Raw genomic sequence first — 12,039 nt, forward strand, 5'->3', positions numbered from 1 at the left:
GAAAACGTCTGAAACCCCACCTCTTGAAAAAGTATCTTTGAAGAAAAAAACACTAACAGCCTTGCTTTGATTGCACTAACACTCGCTTGTGTCTTTACTTTCCAGCACTGACTTTGCTGAGATCTACTTTTAAAGAGTAAAAAAGCCTACTATGACTGTGATATGTGGTTGTCTCACCTAGCCATTTTAAGATGGATGCACTCTGGATCAGAGCATCTGATAAATGACTCAAATGTAATGCAAATTATATATCTGCCCATAGGCATATGATTTCATGAAGTGTAACTTCTTAAACTTCTGATGGGAGGAAAGCTGATGGAATCATTTGGATGAATAAGAAAGTCTGCGAATTCAAGTGAGAGACCCCCTGGCCTAAGCATATACATTCAGAACCAACCCTCTAATAGGAACCTGGACAGAGATGCATGTCAGCTGAGATCTTGAACTGAACTGCTTTCCAGAAGACATAAGCCTAAAATTGGAGCTGGGAGCAGCTAAATTAAGGGACCTGTTTTGTATCAGTGACCATTGCCAGTTCTCCCAGAGGTCTGGTGGAAGAAACGAGAAGAGGGAGAAGAGTGGCTGATAATATAATCTAGATCCCACCCTTCTGAATTTGGCGGTGCTTTGTAGCCATTAGCCTAGCAGTATCAGCACGTGTTGGGAGGAGCTGAGGTTTGTCTCTATCAGTGAGACAGCGCCCCAGTCGGATTGCTGTGACCGACCGTGTACTGCGCGCTCCTCATCCGCCAGTGTTTGCACACATTCGCACACACACAGTCTCTGACACTCACGCGCACTCAGAGTGAAACCGTCTACCGGGACCTGCACGCACGCACAATCTCTCTTGGCTATCGCATCACATCGCGCATCACTGCGGAGAGGGTAAGGCAGGTAGCGGACCCTTGGCACTGCCACTTGTTTCAACACTCAGCATTCCAGGTAGACTAGTGCGGTACTGTCCGTGACTCTCTTCGGAAAATAAGAGGACTTACCACCACCAGTCGAAGAGGAGGTACTAGGCTACTACTGTCACAGACTAGCCCTGCGGCTCCGTGAGAGGAAGAACTTTTGTTGTTTTGATTCGTGATTTTCCCACATTCCTTAACCTTGGAAGTGAAACCTGCTATTTGAGAGAGGATGGGACCGTTACTCGTATTCATCGTCCTCTGCTTGAGCGCCGCTGTCCCGCATCTTGTGAAAGGTGAGTAGTGGAGCGCAATTTTATGGATGGGGATAGTCGAGAGGAAGTATGCTATGCTTTATGTCTAGGTGGGTTTCTCTACATCCAATGACACCCGCTGAAACAGATTAGGCTATATGTGGCAAGAATGAACATTTATTTCCCATCAAAGTGTCATGTTTTAATACGGGATGTGGCAAAATAGTCTAGGCTACTAAATACGCCCTGGTTGTCATGTTATGCAAGAGGTTAACGCAGTAGACATATACAGTGAGTGTTAACTGAGTTATTTTTCATTTTCCAATAGTGTATGGTAGCCTAATTTATGGAAATAATACCGATATTAAGGAGCATGCACAATAGCTTTGACAGTTATTCAGCAAAGCTTAACGCCCGTTCTGCATCCTCTCCGATCTGAGCGGCTATTCCAAGCGTATCATAACTCTCCTGTAGGCTACTTGGGCACGTTCGTCCACTTTAGTATAATTCCAGCATCCAAACTGTGCACTGGCCATTGATGAATGGAAAGAGAAATCTGTTACAAAACACCAAAAAGCGTTAATGACATTCGGATATTGTCAAGCCAGGCCTTCCGTACTGGGTACAAGGTAGGAAAGGATGTATTTTATGTTTTTCGTGATTGACATTGTCTATTTTATCGTGGTGTTGAAAACGCCAGCCATGATGTTGAAGTGCTTGAAGTGGGTAATTAGTATGCAGTTATGCTTTGCTTATTGGTAGTGTGGTGCATTGGCACAGTAGCCCTGCGTGTCATCAACTATGCCATAAAAGCATACTGAAGTGGAAAAGTCCATATCCACGTTTATAAACACAGTCACTACAGTTATTGTTATTTGTGGTCATTATATTTAATTTGAGTTAATTAAATGAGGGGGGCATTTTTTTTTTTTACAGTACAAGGGGAGGGTTATGTGAAAATAATTTATGAACCACCCCAGTAATTCTTTACAGCAGAATTTTGATGTTACCAGAATTAAAGGGACAGAAGCTCAGGTTGACCTTTATTGTCATGAATCTTGCCCTGGATGCAGAACAGAGTGATTTCTGCTAAATTGGCCAGCTGCAAAGTCAAAATTGGCCATATTGTACACATTCATGAACATTTATTTTGAAATGGTTAGCAGTGTGGTTAAGGTTAGGTTTAAAATCAGATTTTATGACTTTGTAGCTGTGCCAGCTAGTGACCACTCTGCAGAGCTGCCTCCAGGGCAAGATGAATTACAATAAATGCCAACCTGAGAAGGAAGCCAGAAAATGACAAATGTCTTCAGCAGATCATAATGTGAAAGCGGATGATGGAAGGAGATGTAATCTTGCTTGATCATTTCAGGGAATGTCAAACCGTTGCTTTTACTCCCTATTATAACATTAGTTGCAATGCGTAAACCATATTAGGCTACCCATGACCTCATAAAACATCTGGAAGCGGTAGGCTAGGCTAACTGGGATCTCACTTGAACAGTCTACCACTGAGACTGTTGAGTGTTAAACTCTGCTGTGTTGAATGCTGATTTGTTGAATGCAAATGAGTCATCAACTTTGAGACATTATGATTTCGAAATCAACAGTTTTCTTGTGCAATTATGGTGACCATAGGAGATTGCATATCGCATAATGTGTTACATGAGTCATTTGGCAGCCAATTACCCTCCTTTGATCTGTGCAGCTGTTGTTGAAGAGTGAAATGAGGATAGTGTGTTGACACAGCAGTTAGCCTACTGTAAGTCAGGTCAGAAGATTTGACTTCTGGTGGATAAGTGACTTAATCTAGGTGACACATGGCTACATTTATTAAAGGTGCAATATGTAGAAATTGGTCCGCCATTTCCTGCTTGCTGTAATAGTTCGCCTAATTTCAGTTTACGTGACAAAACAAACAAGTATAGTGTAGAGAATCATTGTACCATCTGAAGCTCTGTTTCATTGATATTTACATTTGTATAAGCAAATTCATACTTTCTTATCTTTTGGTTGCTAGTCCTGGTCGTTCGATTAGTTTGATATTTGAGGACGCCACCCAGTCCTTTGTTCTTTATGTTGCGTTGTTCTTTATGTTCTGATGCTAGCTAACCAGCTAGCTACGGCTAACACAGTCATGACCTCTGCAGCCAGAATAACAGCACAGTAGCTGTTTTTCTGTTGACATTCATTTGGATACAACCATAACAATGATAATGCCTGAATTTTGCCTGGCATAGCTAGAAACGTTTGCCTTCTCGTCAGGACACTTGACACTGTTCATTACGAGTAGATCGCACTGCATATCAAACACTAGACTAGAATCTAGCTAAATAGTTTGTTGCTAGCAAACCTGCCAATATGACATCCGAATTCAAAAATATTAGTTGTTGAAAACAGAAAATGTCAAACTAGAAACGTGGGCGGATTTGACAGCATAGCGCCAGTTGCGTCATGACTGCAACAGTAGGGACCGTATAAATTCATGTTCATCACTCACCACGTTAGGTCATCAGTCTCTGCAAAAACAAGTCAATGCTAGATAGCTAAGTTTTTCCTCGTTGGACCTGCGTTTACAATGAATGGTTGTTGGTTTAGCTTTCTGTACCCTTGTAGCAAGTATGGTCTGCATGTGTAGACGCTTGTTCCGTCATGATTGCAAGGTGTCACAATATATTTCCCAACTGCCCCGGTATCTGGTTTTAATGTCTATTCTAAAATGCCCTTCTAGACAATCAGAAACGAGTATTCAACAATGCTGTGGTATATAGTGCATTCTGAAAGAATTCAGACCCCTTGATCTTTGTCACATTTTGTTATGTTACATCCTTATTCTAAAATTGATAAAAATATTTTTTTCCCTCATCAATTTAGACACAATACCCATAATGACAAAGTGAAAACAGATTTTTTTAAATGTTTGCAAATGTATAAAATATGAAAAACAGATACCTTCTTTACGTAAGTATTCAGACCCTTTGCTATGAGACTCGGAATAGGTGCATTCTGTTTCCATTGATCATCCTTGAGATGTTTCTACAACATGACTGGACTCCACCTGTGGTTAATTCAATTGATTGGACATGATTTGGGAAGGCTCACACATGTCTACATAAGGTCCCACAGTTGACAGTGCATGTTAGAGCAAAAACCAAGCCATTAGGTCAAAGGAGTTGTCCGTAGATCTCAGAGACAGAACTATGTCAAGGCACAGATCTGGGGAAGGGTATTCTGCAGCTTTCAAGGTCCCCAAGAACACATTGGCCTTCATTCTTTAATGGAAGAAGTTTGGAACCACCAAGACTCTTCCTAAAGCTGTCCACCTGGTCAAACTGAGCAATCAGGGAGGTGACCAAGATCCCGATGGTCACTCTGACAGAGCTCTAGAGTTCCTCTGTGGAGATGGGAGAAACTTCCAGAAGGACAACCATCTCTGCAGCACTCCACCAATTATACCTTTAAGGGTGAGTGGTCAGACGGAAGCCACACCTCAGTAAAAGGCACATGAATCCCCGCTTGGAGTTTGTCAAAAGGCACCTAAAGGACTCTCTGACCATGAGAAACAAGTTTCTCTGGTCTGATGAAACCAAGATTGTACTCTTTGGCCTGAATCCCAAGTGTCACATCTGGAGGAAACCTGGCACCATCCCTATGGTGAAGCATGGTGGTGGCAGCATCATTCTGTGGGGATGTTTTTCAGCAGCAGGGACTGGGAGACTAGTCAGGATGGAGGGAAAGATGAAGGGAGCAAAGTAAAGAGAGACCCTTGATGAAAACCTGCTCCAGAACGCTGAGTACCTCAGACTAGTGCGAAGGTTTTACCTTCCAACCAGACAACGACCCTAAGCACACAGCCAAGACAACGCAGGAGTGGCTTCGGGAGAAGTCTCTGAATGTCCTTGAGTGGCCCAGCCAGAGCCCGGACTTGAAGCCGATCGAACATCTCTGGAGAGACCTGAAAATAGCTTTGCAGCAATGCTTCCCATCCAACCTGACAGACCTTGAGAGGATCTGCAGAGAAGAATGGGAGAAACTCCCCAAATACAGGTGTGCCAAGCTTGTAGCATCATACCCAAGAACGCATGAGGCTGTAATCGCTGCCAAAGGTGCTTCAACAAAGTGCTGAGTAACTGGTATGAATACTTATGTAAATGTCATATTTCCATATATTTTTTTTTATACATTTGCAAAAATGTCTAAAAGCGTGTTTTTCCTTTGTCATTATAGGGTACTGTCACCGATCCCTCCTGAGCTTTCATTACGCACAGCTGGCCCCTATTCCCAGTGATTAGTAATTGTATAAGTGTGCCCTGTGTTTTTGCTTTGTGTTTGTTTGGTGTTCGTCCCCGTGCCTTTACACGACACGCCGTAATTTGGGTGTACTAAAAAACCCTATTACATATTCCTGCGCCTGTCTCCCGACCCTTTATGCCAGCGTGACAGGTATTGTGTGTAGATTGATGAGGGGGAAAACAATTCAAACCATTTTAAAATAAGGCTGTAATGTAACAAAATGTGGGAAAAGTCAAGGGGTCTGAATTCTTTCCAAAGGCACTGTAATGTATTTTAAGCTGTTTGAAGCTGGTGTACAAAATAAAAAATGCAAAAACAAAACTTAATTAAGGACGTGAAGCATAGAAATAGTGCACATAGAACATATCTTCCACTTCTTAGACTTGCTTTCAATGCTGATGACATATAAACATGTTTTTAAGTAGTGCACATACAAGTAATCAATTACTTCCATCATGTAAACATATATATATATATATATATATATATATATATATATATATATATATATATATATATATATATATATATATATATATATATGCAGTGGTGTAAAGTAAAAATACTTTAAAGTACTAATTAAGTCATTTTTTGGGGTATCTGTACTTTACTCTACTATTTATTTTTTTGACAACTTTTACTTCACTACATTCCTAAAGAAAATATTGTACTTTTTACTCCATACATTTTCCCTGACACCAAAAAGTACTCGTTACATTTTGAATGCTTAGCAGGACAGGAAAATAGTTTAATTCAAGCACTTATTAAGAGAACACCTGATCATCCCTACGGCCTCTGGCCTGGCGGACTCACTAAACACAAATGCATCTTTTGTAAATAATGTGTTGGAGTGTGCCCCTGGCTATCCATACATTTTAAAAACAATAAAATGATGTTGTCTGCTTTGCTTAATATAATTAATTTTAAATGATTTATACTGTTACTTTTGATACTTAAGTATATTTGAGCAATTACATTTACTTTTGATACTTAAGTATATTTATAACCGAATACTTTTAGACTTTTACTCAAGTAGTATTTTACTGACTTTCACTTTTACTTGAGTAACTTTCTAATAAAGTATCAATATTTTTATGACAATTGGGTACTTTTCCCCCCACTGTTGATATGTCTACTTCTTCTGTGTGTATAAGATGGTTAAATAAAGTGTATTTGCCTATTTTAAAACAGGTGTAGGATCTTAATTTAATCACTCTTTTGTTGTTGAGAAATTTCCTGCACCGCAGGAAATTTAGATAAGCTTGGTGATTTACATAAGTTCACTGAAAACCTGCGTTAATTAACACATGGTTATATTAACAGTGTTGAACTTTTAATGTAGTTACATTTTGGCCAGCTAATAGCCTAACCACCGATCAAGCAACGTTATGGACTAAACATTAAAATCATGTTGCTGCAGGATTCTTTTTGCTGCCACGGTAGTGGTCAAATTAAGATCCTACATCTGTAAATGGGTAATGTATTCCTCTGTCTCTAGTCATTTGGCAACACGTTAGTTAGCCTCAGGAGTCAGCCTTGTCAGGCAGGTCTAAGCCTCTCCTGTCAGGCTGTGCCTAGAGCAGTAGTAGTAAGACTGCTGTGACCCTAAGTCTCCTTGTGTCGGCTCCCAGTGTCAAGACATAATTCTCCCTCCTAGTCCCTGCACAATGCACGCACAGCCAAGGTACATTGGGTCTATTTTGTTTCAAGGCTCAGTCAGTTAAAAATATATCCAGAGTGAGGTCTTCAATTAATCATATTCGTCTTTTATTCCTGAAAATTTAGTGGGATTTTGTCCATCTGTTTGTCTCTTTAAGCTCATCCAGGGATAATGGTTTACTGGGTTGGGGTTGGGGGGTGGGGGCAGTTGATTTCCCACAATAATTCAAATTCATATTTTTTACTGGAGCTAAGAGGACAGTAGGTAGTCCACAAGGCTTACTGCCGGAAAAAACAGCCACAGAGCTGATCACAAATCAATCACATCTCCCCTGAATTCTCACACAATGATCCCTACTTCAAGTGTCTAATCCCACTCGAGAATTTGCTCCAATTGGAATTCAGTGTCTCAAATCCTCTGAAGCAATATTTTCCCAGTTATATTTTTCCCCTCACCCCTCTGTATTGCCCAAGGTAGCAGGTGTCTTTGGAGACAGTTTCTATCAAACACTCCATTGAGTGTTTGAGAGTATCACGGGGCAGCTCTGTCTGCAGTAACATATGGTTTGGTTCCCAAGGCTGATTCTCACCCATTGTCCGCACACTTGCCTGGGTACACCGCATGACTAAGGGCAGTGGTGTAAAGTACTTAAGTAAAAATACTTGAAGTCGTTTTTTTTGGGTATCTGTACTTTACTTTGCCATTTATATTTTTGACAACTTTTACTTTAACTACACTACATTCTTAAAGAAAATAACCCAAAAGTACTCGAGGAGGACAGGAAAATGGTCCAATTCAGACAATTATCAAGAGAACATCCCTGGTCATCCCTACTGCCTCTGATCTGGAGGACTCGCTAAACACAAATGCTTAATTTGAAAATGATGTGTTGTAGTGGCGAACCGTAAAGAAATATAGATGAATACAATTGTGCCATCGGGCTTGATTAATATTAGGAATTTGAAATGATTTGTACTTGTATATTTTAAACCAAATACTTTTAGACTTTAACTCACTTTTAGACTTCTACTCAAGTAGTATTTTACTGGGTGACTTTCACTTCTGTTAAGGTATCTTTACTTTCACTCAAGTATGACAATTGGGTACTTTTTTCACCACTGACACACACCACTTTCAGAAGTGACACCTCTTTCTATGGAACCACAAGAGTTGTAAGCTAAGTGTAACCTTAATTCTAACAAGCTTTATTGTCTCTATGTCATGATAAGAGTATGAAGCTTTATCCATTATTCCCATCCATACATATGTGACCTGTCGTAGCTTTGTGGCTAGTGCACTATTCACAAAACCTTCTAGATGTATTGTATATTAGAGCAGACTTGGCTGTTCTTCATTTTTTACCATAATTGCAGTAGGATATCCAAAACCTAAAATCAGTGTAGAAAAAAATTACTGATATTAGTGCAAGACGGTTTGTGATAATTCTTTAGAACAACAGACAAAGCCTTATATTTTTAATATGCAGAGTCTTAGACGACTAAAATATCGCATTTATATCGCTGCGATATCGCTTGGTTACCTTTGAATTTGATGATTTGAAGTCAACTGAAACTGACTCTCTCAAAGGAAATATGAAAAAGCGGACCCCACAATAAAATAGGTTTTGCTTTACGTTACTAAGCAGCATGTTAGTAAAACATGAGTCCTACATTTTATTTTACTAGGCAAGTCAGTTAAGAACAAATTCTTATTTTCAATGACGGCCTAGGAACAGTGGGTTAACTGGGCAGAACGACAGATTTGTATCTTGTCAGCTCAGGGATTTGAACTTGCAACCTTTCGGTTACTAGTCCAACACTCTAACCACTAGGCTACGCTGATGCCCCATGCATGCAGATGATAGCTATCTATCTGAATGGCCATTCTATACATCCACCGTTCCACATCTGAAGGTTATGGCTTATGTTAAGGTCACTTTTAATAATGTAGCCTTGCAATCTACCACATTGCCCTTCACTCTCCCTGTGAATGGCATGGTCTTCAATCAATGGAGAGTGGTTAAACTCTGAGATCATCAGTCGCGATAACTGTGAAAATCCTGGGTGCTCATTGGACGACAATCCAAGCAAATGGAAATGTAACACATAGACACAGGGGTGAAACAGAAGTGATTATTTTCATAATGCCCTCTACTCTTAATGAATTGTCATAGGCCAGACTCATTGTTCTCTTTTATTCCTTACGTGGCATTGTCAGTGCAGATGCTGTTTAGTCATAATAATATTTGGAGGGGAGTTCATTTTTCACCTGTGTTGATAGGCTAATGGCCATTGTGGTATGTGTCTTTACTGTGAACTTGTATGAGTTATTGGGAGAGCATTAGGTGGTAAAATAATATGGTTAAATGTGCTAGGGTCAAAAGGTTAGTCTGTCTAGGTCACAGGGAGTGGCTTTGTAGTAAAAGTTCAGTTGAAACTGAAACGAAAATAAATGTTGAGACTATAATACAAAGACCAAATCAGAGACCACTAGATGTCCTAAGATTTACAGCACGTTTAAGAATTAGAATAACACCGAGGCTTTAGGACTGTTAGTGAGATTAAAGTTGGACAGGCGCTGTAAGGAGAGAAATGATGCAGAGAGCTTTGGATGAGATTTATATTTTATCAGTTCACAAGAAACCTGAGACAGATGTTTTCTATAATTAAGCGCAGGCCCTTTAATGTCTATTTAATGTCTATTAGGGTCACATATTATTGTTTTTGTGTTTTTCAGGGCAAGACCTTATTCACATTTTATCACTGATTGGATCAATGAGTGTTCCTCAAAACAGTGATGCCATCATTTTTGGTCACGTCTTAGAATAAACGTTCAAGACATCAGAGTAGTCTCGGGTCAAGCCACGGATGTACAGATTTTGTTGGCCTGGTATACACTACCGTTGAAAAGTTTGGGGTCACTTAGAAATGTCCTTGATTTTGAAAGAAAAGCACATTTTTGTCCATTAAAATAGCATAAAATTGATCCGAAATGCAGTGTAGACATTGCTAATGTTGTAAATGACTATTGTAGCTGGAAACGACTGATTGTTTATGGAATATCTACATAGGTGTACAGAGCCCAATTATCAGCAACCATCACTCCTGTGTTCCAATAGCCAATAGCTAATCCAAGTGTATCATTTTAAAAGGCTAATTGATCATTAGAAAACCCTTTTGCAATTATGTTAGCACAGCTGAAAACTGTTGTTTGATTAAAGAAGGAATACAATCGGCCTTCTTTAGACTAGTTTAGTATCTAGAGCATCAGCATTTGTGGGTTCGATTACAGGTTCAAAATGGCCAGAAACAAAGAACTTTCTTCTGAAACTCGTCAGTCTATTCTTGTTCTGAGAAATGAAGGCTATTCCAATGCGAGAAATTGCTAAGAAACTGAAGATCTCATACAACACTGTGTACTACACCCTTCACAGAACAGCACAAACTGTCTCTAACCACAATAGAAAGAACAGTGGGAGGCCCCGGTACCCAACTGAGCAAGAGGACAAGTATATTAGAGTGTCTAGTTTGAGAAACAGACGCCTCACAAGTCCTCAACTGACAGCTTTATTAAATAGTACCTGTAAAACACCAGTCTCAATGTCAACAGAGAAGAGGCGACTCCGGGATGCTGGCCTTCTAGGCAGAGTTCTTCTGTCCAGTGTCTGTGTTCTTTTGCCCATCTTAATCTTTTCTTTTTATTGGCCAGTCTGAGATATGGCTTTTTCTTTGCAACTCAGCCTAGAAGACCAGCATCGCGGAGTTGCCTCTTCACTGTTGACGTTGAGACTGGTGTTTTGCGGGTACTATTTAATGAAGACTTTTTTTCTGTTTCTCAAACTAGACACTCTAATGTACTTGTTCTCTTGCTCAGTTGTACACCGGGGCCTCCCACTCCTCTTTCAAAATAGTTTTGTTTTTCATCTATGCATAGTCACTTGAACTCTACCTACATGTACATATTACCTCAATTAGCCTGACTAACTGGTGCCCCCGCACATTGATTCTGTACCGGTACCACCTGTATAATACAGTTATTTTCACTGTTATTTAATATTTTTTTATAAATGTTTTGGCTATTTTTTCCTTCATATACATTTTTTTCTTCGCTTATCTATTGTTTACATAATACCTATTTTTTACTTAGAAATTGCACTGTTGGTTAGGGCTTGTAATTAAGCATTTCACTGTAAGGTGACATGTTGTATTCGGCACACGTGACAAATAAACTTTGATTTGATTTGAAGATGTGTCCTACCTCCAATGATATAGTAGTAGTAGTAGTAGTACAGTGAGGTTAAGCTTCCTTTAGTCAAAATATGATTGCAGGTTAATAAAATATAGCTCTACTTTGCTCTGATAAAATCTCTCCATGAGAGAATGGAACACCCCTGCATTTTCAATAAGCCCCATCTTCTTATTCTGGATCAAATGGGAGGTGGCTTAAGATCTTACCTCCGACATACCCCAGGAGATAGGGGAGGCTCATTTTAATTCTGGAAGGGTACACTCCAAATCATGGACTTCCTTACACCTTTTTGTTCTCTTGCAGGATGAATATGTACTTGGATTCAAGTACAAAATGGAACAATGCTAACTGTGCAGGAAAATAAAAAAAAACGTAAAGGCACGGTAATGCGAACTGTATTTAATTCTCTCTCTCCTCAGAGTAATAATGTTTAATAATTTAACTCTCTCTCTCCTCAGAGTAATAATGTTTTTATTTACTTTAACCGTAAACGGCAGGTTTGATTAAACAGGGACCTTAGTTTCTCTAAGGCTTTGGGTCTAGCAACCACTGAGAACCATGTGAATTATTCAAGAGGTACTTTAACCTGCAGAGGTGAGCTCTATGCTTGATATACAGTACTGTAGTTATCAAGCCAGCATTTCTGAGTAATTTCTCTCTCTCTCTCTCTCTCTCT

At 39.7% G+C, this 12,039-nt stretch overlaps 1 protein-coding gene across 3 annotated transcripts in view; it reads left to right on the top strand.

Annotated features, from left to right (window-relative positions):
- Positions 1-683: 683 nt before the first annotated feature.
- The window catches only part of LOC106585765 (EGF-like repeat and discoidin I-like domain-containing protein 3), a 212,798-nt gene continuing 201,442 nt past the window's right edge, over positions 684-12,039 (top strand). For 2 of the 3 annotated variants that reach the window (XM_014172354.2, XM_014172355.2), the window contains exon 1: positions 684-1,204. In XM_014172354.2, coding sequence (XP_014027829.1) covers positions 1,141-1,204 — 64 coding nt within the window. In that variant the 5' untranslated portion in view covers positions 684-1,140. The remainder of the gene's footprint in view (positions 1,205-12,039) is intronic. The other variant, XM_014172353.2, reaches the window with a different exon arrangement.

The sequence above is a fragment of the Salmo salar genome, chromosome ssa24 (genome assembly GCF_905237065.1).
Source record: "Salmo salar chromosome ssa24, Ssal_v3.1, whole genome shotgun sequence".
NCBI lineage: Eukaryota > Metazoa > Chordata > Actinopteri > Salmoniformes > Salmonidae > Salmo > Salmo salar.